Source organism: Miniopterus schreibersii (assembly GCF_964146895.1).
Source record: "Miniopterus schreibersii genome assembly, chromosome: 2".
Lineage (NCBI taxonomy): Eukaryota > Metazoa > Chordata > Mammalia > Chiroptera > Miniopteridae > Miniopterus > Miniopterus schreibersii.
This window is the reverse complement of record NC_138102.1, coordinates 146,643,412-146,657,439: the sequence shown is the minus strand read 5'-3', so window position 1 is coordinate 146,657,439 and position 14,028 is coordinate 146,643,412. Positions and strand designations below refer to the sequence as shown.

The 14,028-nt window shown below is 39.0% G+C and overlaps 1 protein-coding gene across 2 annotated transcripts in view; it reads right to left on the bottom strand.

Moving 5' to 3' along the window:
- The window catches only part of NELL2 (neural EGFL like 2), a 280,535-nt gene that overhangs the window by 110,237 nt on the left and 156,270 nt on the right, over positions 1-14,028 (bottom strand). For both annotated transcript variants that reach the window (XM_081129767.1, XM_081129768.1), the window contains exon 14: positions 11,175-11,300. In XM_081129767.1, the coding sequence (XP_080985893.1) occupies positions 11,175-11,300 (126 nt within the window). The remainder of the gene's footprint in view (positions 1-11,174; positions 11,301-14,028) is intronic.

Below are 14,028 nucleotides of genomic sequence, written 5' to 3'. Positions count from 1 at the left end.
CAAACTGGCCAACTATCTGACCCTATAGTATAATAGCATATATATTTTGCTCATGGCGTTACTGTTTAAGGTTATTATAATTTAATTTCACAAGGAAAACCAATACAGATGAATTCAAAATTTATTGAAGTGCCTGATGGCTCTTCTGGGCCTTATGTCAATGTGAGTTGTGAATTTAGTAGGGACGTTGACTCATAAAGAAGCCAAACCTTTGACATTATTTCTGTATTAAAATCTCCACGGCTTAAGATGACCATATTTATGATCACTTTACTAGTATAAATCATAGTTTGCAAACTAAAAATACTCCAATTCATGGGTCAGACAGATAAAGTAAATGGGTGAGGCCAACTGGCTGTAAGGTTTCTGGCATTTGGTGTTTTCTTCCTGGAATTGCTGTCTCAGGAACTGGGAGATGAGGACTGGTGACCTAGAGAAGCCCTCTTCTTCTAATAGAGCTGCAACTATCATCTGCATTTGATAGCTGGCGTGTAGCAATGCAGATCCAGAAGTAATGGAGAAATCCAGATTTTCATAATGAAATCTTTTGACTGTTTAAATGTTGGATCATTAAAATGCCCCGAAAGCCACATATATTTCCATCGAGAGACAATTATGGTCCACAGGTCACTAATTTGTGAGTTGGATATAGTCTTGCTGGCACGGAGCCTTCCTGAATTAAAAGGTCATTCTCAACAACCCTGCATTCCATTCCAAAGATCTATGGCAGCAGAAATTCCCAACAATCCACCTAAGTCTACAAACGAACTTTGTAATAGTGCTTTCAAAATTATTGTCTGCCAACTTCTTTCATGTTATTAATGTCAGAGCCTTTAAAAAGGATTCTGATAAGAAATATACTATACAAACATTTTATTTACTCTGTTTGGGGCAAATATATAGTCTATTTCTGTGTTAACTGTGTGTTTTTGGAATTTACCAGAGCAGACTAGGAAAATGTTAAAATAATGAGCACTCCTAAATTTATATCAAAACCAAATATGAAAAAAGCAAGTCAATCATTAAAGTGAGGAATTTGGGCATAAATATGAACTGCCCCTTTCTACACAAACTATCTCTGTAACTCTCCCCACAAAAGCAAACATGCTCCAGAATTATTAGAATTGAATTGTTGCTTCTAACAATTAGAACATAGATGGAAACTGAGAATCATTTTAAAACATAGTTTTGGACAATTCAACAGTGTTAGCTAATATTAATAGTGTATTAGTTTTCTATTGTTGTCATAACAAATTACTCTAACCTCAATGTCTTGATACAACATAAATTTATTATCTTATAGTGTTATAGGCCAGAAGTCTACCAGGTCTACCAGGCTAAAGTCATGGTGTCCACAGGGCTGCATTCCTTTCTGGAGGCTGTTTTTTTGCCATTTCCAGCTTCTAGAAGGCTGTTCCTCTACAGGTTATTTTTGCTCATGGCCTCCTCTCCTCTTCAAAGCCAATAATATTGCATCCCTTTGATAATTCTTTCATAGTCACATTTCCCTCTGACAAAAGTTGGGGAAAGTTCTTCTCTTTTAATGATTCATGTGATTAGGTTGAACCCACTTGGATAATATCGTCATTTCAAGTTTTTCACCTTAACCAGATTTGCCCTGTAAGGTAACGCATTCAGGGGTTCCGGAGATTAGCATGTGGGCCTCTTTGAGGGCTATTGTTCTGTTTACCACCATGAATGGAACTAATAATAACAATGCTTTCTTTCAAGTGTTTATATTCCAATTGTCATGCTGATTACTTTGCCTGATTCCTCTCATTGAATTCTAAAAACAACATACAAGGTATGTAATATTCCATTTTAACGATGAAGAAACTGAGGCTAAGAAGTTAGGAAAACTGCTCAAGATAACAACTAGATAGCAGAACAAGGATTGAAATCCAAAAAACCTGAATAAGTTAGGACCCATAAGCTAAAATGCCATAAAATGTTCATGGAGAAGAGGGGGCCAGGGAGATAATAATTTGATTTGTACCAACTAAAGAGAGAGGCCCCATGGACCTCTGAGCTATTTCCTACCTTGTAGTTGTCTATTGTTGTTGATGTTGTTGCATTTCAGAACATTTAATGAGCATGTATACCTACTGTATAAAAATGCCTCGGGTAGTAACTTAATGGTTATGATTTCATTCTAAAAAAAAATCCCTAAAATCAGTTCTCATTAGGCCACACTGAAAATTTACTTTCATGGAGTTCCAAGAATACTGACAGAACATCCAGTCTTCTTTGAAATGAAATAACACATCACCTTGATTCAAGGTCATCACTGACTGTTAGCCATATCATCTATTTAATAAACAACTTTTTAGAACAAAAGAAAAATGATATAAAACAAAATCAAAATAAAGCATTGTCACTTCAACATGCATATCTCAAACAAAGTATGCAAAGACCGAGAGAAATGTTTCAGAAACCATAAGATGTGTCTTTGAAAGTTCAACAGGACTTTCTGGCTTTCTCTCTTTAGAATTCCAGTCACACTAAACTTGCTATTATAAAACAACCTACAACCTATACTTTTGTACCTACTCTTCCTTCTTCCTGAAATACCTCCTCTCATTTCTTTCTCTTCTGAAATGTCTACTTGTCCTTAAACACTTCAATTTAAATGTCACTTGGTGATGCCTGCCCATATCCAGGCTTAATCCAGATCACTCACAGCCTCTTCTGGGCTCCCTGCAGATCTCTGCACATGTCTTTGTTACAGAATGCGCCACAATGTACTGTAATGATTCATTTCCACTATCTCCTTCTATTCAATTGGACAATAACACTACGATGCACCCATATCAAAGCTCTGGTGTAAAGAAAAGTAAAATAAATGCGAGACATCTCATGAGTTTTTCACAATCGCTCACGCACAGTTCTTACCCAACACATTTTTACTACTCTCTCTTTACTCTTAGCTCTTTATCAGTACTTAGCTCAAGTGAGTTAGTTCTGAAAACTGTATATAATATTCAATGTCTGCAGTAGGCAGCCTTTAAGATGGTCCCAATGATCTCCGCCTCCTCATATTTATGCCTTCATGTAATTCGCTCCCTTTACTATAGGTGGGACCTAGTGATTTGCTTACTACCAGTACACTACAGCGAAGGGACTAGGACGTCACTTCTGTGGTTAGGTTACCAAGGCGGTGCTTTCCATCCCGCTAGCCGGCTCTCTCTCTTACTGGCTTTGATGAAGTGAGCTGCCTTGTTAAAAAGGCCCTGCACCAACAGCCAATGACACATTTCATCTGCCAACAACCACAAAGGTAAGCTTGGGAAAAATCCTTCCCCAGCTCTTGAGGACTCTCTGATTGCAGCCTTAGGAGAGACCCTGAAGCAGAGGGGACGCAGCTATTCCATGTCCAGGTTCCTCACACACAGACACTGTGAGACAATAGATGTGTGTTGTTTTAAGGTGCTAAGTGTTGGTGTTATTTGTTATGCAGCAGTAGATAACTAATACAGTGTTATTCCCTTTGATTAAAGAACTTTAAGCAAAAGGAAGCCTCTTATATGGTATCAGAAGTTATATGAAAAAAATACCAATCAGTAAAGTAGGTGTCAATGACGGACCACGAAAGCACTATCCAAGCAGTCAGTGTGGCCCTGCCTCGCCCCGGCAGAAGCACAAGGCAGAGACAAGGCTCCAGATCTGAAAGAAGAAACTCACCCTCAGAGCCCCACCCAGGACCTGACTGGGCCACTGCAGAGGCACCCTGCACGGGGCAGGAAAGGAGAGGTGGAGACCAGGCCATGTCACCAGGAGGTTACATACCCCCAGCAGGATTAGCTCGGCAGCACGACCATGGGGCACTCGATGAGTGAGGAGGCACAGGCAGGTCACCCTTTCACTCAGGCTGACATGTCCAAGCCCACCATCGAGGAGGGAAATGAAAGGCATCTGCTCCACCTCGACTTCAATAACCCCGTCCTCCATAGCTGTCCGTTGCTAAGACACCTGTCTGTTATTATTACACTCCTGGGGTGTATAATCTTTTTATTCCCCTATGTGAGTTTGCGGCTCTGTGCTCTCCATGCAAAAAGCTCAAATAGTACAGCCGTTTGCGACAAAGGTGAATCAGGGTTTACTGACTAACCAGGTCAAGGCAGGAGAGGCTGGCTAAACGGTGCGCAGGTGAGCGGCCGGGGCAGGCCCGTGGGGACGCCCATGGGGACAAGCCACAACGTGGGAGCTGCCAGATTCGGAGAGCTCCGACTTCTTTCCAAGCTTCTCATCTCGAAAAAGGCAGTTGGGCCCATGGAGCCCTTGAGCCGGCTGCACCGCGAGCTGGCTGCTAACTGCACGCGTGCACACGTTTCAGACACAGGGCCTTGGCCCCGCGCCAGCCGCGCACACCCGGCTCACTTCTGTTCTCTGCAAGTTTTCCAGCCGCGGCCTGAAGTTTCCTAAACGTTAACCCTTCCTGGTGACTACAGCACACACTCTTCTAGGGATGCTTTCTTGGCTATGTTTTTCATTTTGAATTCTTTGAGTCCTGGGGCCTGATGTTTTAATTTGATTTTTGTAACCATGTTTATATTTTCAAATTACTCAATAATGACTGCACAGTCTAATAATACAAAGTGAACTACAGGAGGCAAATGAGGCAGCTTTTAGCAGTGAGGACCATATTTTAAATTTTAAAACCTAAAGTTGCCTGATTTATATGTTGGATGAAATATACCACATTTTTATCATATTTTGCAGTGCGGGCTCCAAGAAAATGTGGAGTGGTTTTTTCATAAAAATGCGCAAGTCTTTCCCAATAGTCATGGCAACTAGTGTCCAGATGGCAGGATTGTCTGATTGCTGACTGTGATTCTTTAGAAAAGAAATCCACATTGAAGCAGCTGGGCTCCGAAAACCTGCCCTGCTTGAGAACTGGCCAGACTCCCTAATTCTCAGAGGCCATATTCTCTACTCTGGGCAGATTAGTATCCAGGGTAGGGCCCTGGCTGCATCCATCCTGCCCCCGGGTCTCCCAGGCTAACATCATTCACAAGAACAATAGGAACCTCCCGGATCTTAGGGAAAATGCCCCTATGGAAGGATTTTTCTAACTTCCAGAGAAAGTGCTACTCAATCGCACCAAGGGTTCTCTTTCTTTTTTAAACCCCTATTCACAGTGCATAGTAAGTACAGTTGAATAAACAATAGCACGTTGAATCCATTGCTCCAGCAAAGCTATCTACTTTACAAAAAATAATAACTCAGTTGGAAAATAACCAGAGAAAAGTGCCCAGTTGAAAGGGTCCCAGGGAAATAATGCATCTCCTCAAGAGGAGAGCCTGTCTAATCATAATAGTAACAACAACTATAGTAGCTAACATCTATTAAAGATTTCTCCTTTGCTAGGCATTTTACTAAAGAAAGTGTCGGGCACTTTACAGCTAATTTTACCTTGGTTCCTTAGGATTTTGGTGAGAGCTGATGTGCTTATTTTCACTTCCTGTTCTTTATTACTGTTCTCAGATCTGTGCATCTCGTGGCCGCCTGGCCTCTCTGCCATTGTCCACAGTATTCTTCCTCCTTTACTATTTATTTATATACCAGAAATTACCATGGTACACAAACAATGAATTTTCTGTCTTTTTCTATACCCATAATTTTGATAAATCCATCCAGAGTTATTTTTAAATACCTGATAATAAAGTTATTATCTATCTATACAATAAATTACCAGCTTCAACTTAAATTAATTTTGGAAGAATGCAGAATAAAAAAAGAATAATGTTATTGCTGCCTTTCCAAAATTTTATCTCTTTAAACATTTTAAGCAAAGTACCTTTTCTAAGATTGCTTGATAGGAAAGTTTAAAAAAACACAAGAGGCAGCTCTTTGAGGAAAGGGCGTGCATGAGTTACAACTGCCTGAAAATCTCTGCTTCAGTTGCCCAGTAGCAAATCCTTTTCTGTAACCTTCTGTGCATGACAACAGAATCCAAGACTCTTAAAAATGCTAGGAAACCAACAGTAAAAAAGAAAACAATATCATCATAAAATTCATGACTCTTCTCCATAATCACCACACTAAACAAGCCTGACAGATAGGATGGCAGTGGTGATTAAAAAAAAAAATCGGTATTGACCCTGTTAGAGAAAAAGCAGTAACTACAACAAGATCATAAAATATAAGCACTAGGAGTATTTGATGCTATAAAAAGTTAAGTACTTTAAGAAGTCAAACTCATGGGGGACACCACAGGAGGCTCTTCAACAACAAAAATCAAGTATCTAGTAGAATTCCTTGTGTTCAGTTTAGAAACTTTATGGACGCTTGATATGAGACGTGGACCAAAGCCAACATTGGAAGGCCCTGGATAGCAGATGCAGTCAGGGTCAGTAGGAAGCACATAGAGTGGGCATCAGGAGAGGTCATTGAAGGGCCTTAAAAAGTCCCCTCGGCCACCTCCGCTGAGGCCTACAACTTTACCATTGCAGAATGATTCCCCAGGGCTAAGCTAAGAGGAGGTTTTTATTAAGGGAAAGGAGAGGGAAGAACTTGAAGGAGAGTGGGCCTTATTGAGAAGGGGTCCCTTTTGTCGTGACAAAGGCTAATAGAAGGACGCCTGGGCACCATAAGAAGTGAGTGAAGGCACCACTATATGGGGCCTAAAAGAAACTTGAAGAAAAACAAGGAAAAGCTAAAAAGAAAGTGCATAGCTTACCATTTTGATTAGGTGAACCTAAAGATGAATTTCTCCACCTCAACACTGTTGATATTTGGGGTCATATAATTCGTTTTTATGAAGGGTTACCTGGCACTGGATATCTTGTGAGGGATGGAGATTAATGACTTAGTTGGAAAGTAGCTAGCAAAAAGCTCCCAGTTGAAAGGATCTCAGAAAATAAGACATTCTCTTAAGAGGAAAGCTAGTCTAATAATAATATCATTGGCTGATTAGCAGTATCCTTTGCCTCTGCCCACCAAATACAAGTAGTAACTCCCTTTCCCCACAGTTGTGATAACCAAAAATGTCTCCAGACATTGTCAAATAATCTCTGGTAGGTGGGAAGGTAAAATCAGCCCTGTTGGAAAACCACCTCCCTAAGAAATCTATTTTCTCCCTAATCTGGGCAAGATTTTTTCTATCCCTTCTACCAGTCCACCTTTCCCATTCTCCTGATCTTACTCTAAAGAACTGTACAAAGGACAGTTGCAAACTCATCAACACACACAAGAAAGAATCAGAACTCTGTTTTTTAACAGTAATAATCAGAGCAGAGACATATCAGGAAGATCTGAAATGAATACGTTTTAACGTTTGATAATTTCAAAAGTCTTGATTTTATCTTTGTTTCTAGAGATATTCTATTCATTATACAATATTAATTCCAAGAAGAGATGTCCAGTAAGATTCAAACATATTTGCAGAATTTATTGAATGCTTATGTGAATGACCCAAGAAAGCCACTCATCCAGATAAGTTAACAAGAAACCTTATTATGCATAAAAATTGTTTTTACAGTTAGAAATACTGAAGAATGGGCTTCTAATATCTTGGCTCATGTGAACCAAACCCTTTCTTTCTCTTCCATCCCCTTCCTTTTGTCTTTTCTCCCTTCTTTCCTTTGTTCCTTCCCTCCCTCCCCCTCTCTCTCCCTCCCTCTCTTTCTCTGTCCCTCCTCTCTCTCTCTCTCTCTCTCTCTCTTTTTTTTCCCTTGTAGATATACCCATGCTTTCCTCTATGAGAGCAGAAGGAGAGAGATTATGAAGACTTAATTAGGACAAAAATATACCTTCACTGGAAGGCAAATTATATTAATGAGTTTAGAAGAGTATAAACTGCTGCATCATTTGTGCAAATGGTACAACTGAGTCATTAGTGTAATTGTATAATAGAGCCAGAGGCCCAGAAAATTGTGATTTATATTTCTTCTACTGACTCTGATTTAGGATTATTATTATAAAATCTGTAGGGGAAAAATTTTTCTTGGAGTTGAAGCTAATGAACTGAAACAATCTCTAAGAGAGGCAGTTTAATTAATGAACATTATAAATTGAATAATGTATTTCCACATAAAATATAAATCTTTTCCCCTTATTTATTTTTGTTGGGTTGCAAATTAAACAAATGATGATGAATATAAGAGATAAGCATTAGGACGCTTATTTTCGGTCCCTTATTGCTTCTCACTAACTGTATGACCATGAGTAAGGCAATTAATCTCTCTGAGCCTTGGTTTCCCCCCATTTGTGAAAGTGAGAAGATTGGACAAGATTATTCTTAAGAATTCTTCCATCTCCAAAATTTTATGGTGATGAGGAAAATATAATTCAAATCATCTGAAACCTCAAAGAAAAAACTATGCAATTCTACCAACTATGGAAGGTAATTACTCTGTAGCATGCATAATTTTTACTCTAGAGCTACAGGGTTATAAAAGTAAAAAGGGCTTCTTTTATTGATCAAAGCTCTTGACTACCAAGTACAGTGTATTGCTCTTGGATTATTCTTTAAATTAGAACATCTATGATTAATTTCAGATGGGGTAAGCAAGTTTAAATGTCCACTGGGTACAGGGTTGAGGGTGTTCATTCTTCAATAGGAAAAGGGGGCAGAAATACAGAAGAAAACACAATTAGAATTCCAAGAGCTCAGCTACAAACCAAATGGCTCTGCAGTGGTGTCTTCACATTTATTCTGGAAGCCTTTTGCTACAAGTATGTGAGTGTCTGCTACTAAAACTTAAGGGAAAATAAAGCCTGATCTTTATCAGAGAGATGCAGTCCTGCTCTGGTCTTACGGGAGCTCTTGAAAGGGTACAAGGCAAACCCCTGCCAGAGGAGTCATTTCTTCAAGGTGTCTGTGCGGATGCTGATATTAAAGTGTGGAGAGAAAGATGCAAAGTGGCAGAATTTAAGCATCCATTTCTTTTACAGGAACCCTGAATATGTGCCCACCCTGTGTAGTCTAACATAAAAAGTCTTGTCAAAGATCACCTGACTTGGCACCTACAAAGTAAAATCCACTCATATTCCCTAGAAAACCCAGATTTTAAGTAAGAATGTAAATTCTCAAATTTGTAGACCTTCTTGTGTAAATAAGAGATTTAAGGGCAAGAGAGTCTCTCTTATTTAAGTTGAAGCATAGAAATCGTGGTGCTAGTTGAAAATGCTGGTGCATCACGGTGGAAATACATCCATCACAGACTGGATCTTGAGATTCTTGGCTCTGGTTCCTCAGGCACAAAAATCATGGCCTGAACAGCTTTTCTTAAAATAAATCTGGCCTGCCTTCACATTCCTACAAAGGAATACTTCATTTATATGATTAGGTACTTTAGAATCTTAAGGGAAAATCCTCCCAAAGTATTCACAAACAAACAGTAATTTGTGGGATTTTATTTGGAAGGAAAATACACTGGGAGAAGTAAAGCCAAAGCAGGAAATTCTCTGTAAGGGATGACAGCTAAACTGTTCCCTGAATTTACAGCCAGCAGACAGGCTGGGAATGGAAATGAACCTCTTGAAAATATCCTGCTGCAGAGAAACACTCCTCATTCAACACTAGGCCAAATTGTGTGTCATGTACTCTTACTCAAAATCGCCAACATTTTTCAAGAATAGAGAAAAACAAAAAGAATCATGAAGAAGTCCAAAACCGTACAAAGCTTTTTAAAGTCTCTAATGCCAACGAATCAGAAAATTGCTGGCATTCTTATTTTTAATGAGCACATCTCGAAATACCACTCTCGGGGAGGCAGCAGTTTTATCTCAGTCTTTTTTGTTGCTGTTAACCATTACTTTGGAACGCAGACTTATTGATATTACCAATATTACCACAAACTGTGTAATTATGAAAACTTGTTCTTTTGTATTCCTTTTTTTATATTGAAAAATCTCTCTGTAGTCCTCCTTCAAGACACTCTGCCACTAAACGTGATTAAATTTTGCCTAAAGAAAAAGTGCACAATTGTTCCCACAATGTGGAAATGTTTAGGGTGAACTAACCCAAAAAAGCAAGAATTTGTAAATCCATTGGCAACTCTATTTTCTTTCTTAGAATATCTTTGGTCATTTCCCGTTGATTGGGAAGTCATTTCTCATTCTTTTCTATTTCCATCATCTTTTATATAAATACTGTATTTGAATTTAGAAGCAGGACCTCCCCTTTGCTCTAACTGATGAACTGACACCAAGTAGTACACAGTATGGTCACTAAAGAGGGCACACTGCTACAAAGGCATAAGGCAGCACTTCTATTATAGATTCATATTTTTACTGGGAAGTGTTATAAAGTCCCTTTCCCTGGAAACCTCTAAGTACTATTTCCACATCCCTCTGATAAGAATTATGAAGTTGGAGGTACAGTAAAAAGTGACAAGAATAACATTTTTAAGTGTTATCCAGCTTTATGATTCTACATGTTTTTCTAAAATATGGCACTTTTATGTTTCTTATACTTAACAAAATAAAAAGAAATCCAAAAGAATGTCTTCTTTCACACCCACGTTTCCTCAAACCCCAGTCTTCAAGCTACCCTCCCAGCATCATTTTCTTTCATATTCTACAGACAGGAACCTATAGAATATGAAGTTAATAGGTTGTCTCATCCCAGGACCATCTTAAGACATTCCTAACACTCATGATATCCCTGAACAGATCTCTGGATGGTATTAAAGGGTCCTGATGTGATATTTCATAAAACAAACATAAGCAAAAATGTTATGATGTGGTTACTCAACTGCACTGCCCAGGGGTAAGCAGCAGCTCAATTCTCTTTAATATTCCCATTTCCTAGCACTCCAAAAATCTATTTCTTAGATATCACAATTTGATGTTATTTTTTCCCTAATCAAAAATGTATTGCGATATAAAGGAGATATTATTTCGGGGTAGTTTCTCAGATTTGCCATAGAATTCACACAAGTATAAATACTGTTTGCATTTAAAATTAGTATAATATTAATTTGGTTCTAAGTTTTTCTTTACCTTCCTAACGGAGTATGAAACTCATCCAGAGCAAGGAAGTATTCCTTTCCTCCGGTCAGATTCACAATGAGCTACCAAGTCAAAACCATATGCTTTCGTTTATAACTTCTTTTGTTGTAAGGGAGTATTTATGGCATACTTCTCCAAAAAAATAGTTTCTTTCAGAAACTTTGAAAAGTAAATTGAAGACGTAGAGAGATTTTACTCCCTAAGGAGCCACTGTTTACCTGTACATGAATAGTCATCAATCCTGATGTACCCAGTCTTACAGATGCACATGAAAGAGCCCGGGGTGTTGACACACAGGGTGTTCTCGCGGCAGTAGTGGCGCCCTTCAGCACACTCGTCAATGTCTGCGGACAAAGGAAGGCAAAGAGGTCAAGGGTGGCCAATGTTCTAGGGTTTCTCTATAATTTTCCTTGGTGGGGAGAACACAATAGTTACTAACTGAAAAGGATTTTTTTAAAGTATTCAAAACATCTCCTTTAATAGGAATGTTTGATATTCAAATGACAGAAACCATAAAAGTTTTTTCCAACAGCTCTTACTGGGGTTTCAGAGATGTCTGTATGTTTCAACTTGCATCATTCTCAATGTAAGTGGAAATTTCCAGTGCATTCATCTACTTGTGTGTGACGAACTGAATCAGAAAGTACAGATTGGGCTGCTTTAGAGTATTGGAAGCTTCAATCACTGAGCCTATCGTACATTATTTTTTTATTCACTGGCTATTTTGTACATTTGGTAAGGACCTGTGAGAGGTGAATAAAATATTCAATATATACCAGGGCTTTAATAACTTCACTTAGAGATATGAAACCAATAACATGAAGCTTATTAGAGATACAAGGAGAGATATAGCTATCCCAGTAAGTGTCAGAACAGAGATGAAATTACAATGTAGAGACCTGATATCAATGAGAAGCTGTAAAATAGTAAAATAAGATACCATGGTGAAGAACTTCATAGTCATTCACACACACAGTTTTGAGTATAAAGACTTACAAATGTTGGGCCATAATAGGCACTAGTACTAATTGGGGGAGAATGTGAATTTTGACAATAAAACTGTCCCCATTTCATAGCACCTCTCTGCATGGAACATAAAGCATTTTACAAATATTTTATCCTTATATAAAACTATGAAGGGCCTTAATGCATTGGCCAGGCAAGGTATTTCTCCTCCAGAAGTCTGCTTTCTCAACTCCTTGTGGCGAATCCACAATGTAGCATTGCCCTCATTTGTACTATTAAGAGAAATGGATCAATTACAGGAGATAGCCAGGAGGCCACTACTACAGAAACCATGCTATTCACATAATCTCCACTATGCTCCCAGTCCTGAGAGTATCAGAAAAAGTAATTGATACAATCTCAGGAAGCTGTGCTTTAGAGGCAGAAGTCTCTTGGCAATCATCTGAGCTAACTGCATTTTTTACAGATGGAAAAACTGAGGTCTAGGGAGACTCAATTTTCCATTTAACTTCTAAATGAAGGTCAAAACAATAAATTCCAAACCTCTTAGCAGACAAAGTTCTTCCCAGTTTTGCCCTTACTTTTCCGCCTTTATAGCTCACAACCTTACTCCTTTTCCCCCCTCAGCGTGTGGTCACACCGAGCTTCTAATTATTCCTTGAACGGGCCGTGCTCTTTCATACCTACACACCTTGGCTCATGCTATTCTCCCAACTCCTCTCCGCCGACCACAACCCAGTGGATCCTGTCCACCAGTGGATGCACCTGTCAAGAAGCTGTTTAAATGTCTCTCTGAAAACTTCCCTAATGAAGTAAAATGTTCGTTATGCAGTGTTCCCTTGGAAGTTCGTAAATGTTTACATTTTAGATCCATCCATTGCATCTTTATTCATTTTTGTGAGCCTCTTCTCCCCAATAAACCATATATACTCCTCAAGGGTAGGGACCATCTATTCATGCTTCTTAACTCTGGCTGCACATTATTTTATCTTGGATGCTTTTTATTTTTATTATTATTATTTTTAATATATCTTTATTGATTTCAGAGAGAGGAAAGGAGAGGGAGAGAGAGAGATAGAAACATCAATGATGAGAGAGTCATTGATATGGGGATCGAGCCCACAACCCGGGCATGTGCCCTGACCGGGAATCGAACCCCGATCGCCTGGATCCTAGGTCGATGCTCAACCACTGAGACACGCCTGGCTGGGCTGGATGCTATATAAAAATACTGGTTCTTGGGCCAACTCCTAACCCCCCACTCCAAATTCTGATTTAACTATCTTGGTGAAACAAAGGCAATGTGTGTTTTTTAATCTTCTCCATGATGAGTCTAATGCAGGTGAGAGCTAGACACTAAATATTTAAGGCTTTAGGAGTCAGAGGATCTCTGCTGCAAATTCTTAACTCCATTGTTGTGGCATGAAAGTAACCATAGACAAAATGTATATAAATTAGCCTGGCATGTTCCAATAAAACTTTATTTATAAAAACAAATGGTGAATAAGATTTGGCCCCCAGACCACAGTTTGATGATCCCTGGTCTAATGCATAACCAGGGTTAAGAATCACTGAGTATTTCATTCATTTTTGTATCTCCTAGATACCTTGTAGGGTATCTAGGAGATTATGGGGTCAATAAATGCAACAAAATGAATGAATAAATACTTCAAGGCTAGTTTAAGGAAAACCTAAGGATGGCTCTGTTTTCTGACTTATAGGATAATATCATTTTCCTGATTAACAAGCTACTTTAAATGTTTGCACTGCTCTACAAAGAAATATCACATTCAATTACAGTCTGAAAATTAAACTCCAAGCAACCTGGAGGAATCTGATGAAAAACTCATTTGCTTCCAGGGTCTTAAGATCATAATAGGAATGCTATGGGATCACTGATGTGCTCAGCTTGATTGATGGCCTTTGACCCCACCCCTCTGAGAGGGTGCTGTGGAGAAGTGGAAGTCACTGAGAACCTTTGCAGGAGCCCCTGGGCTTAAGCTTGGGAGCTGGAAGGGTGGCCATGAAGAAGTTCATGTTCACAAAGGCATGAAGAATTTACCTTTAAGGACTAAATAACCAAGAATAATGAACCTGTCTCAGTGA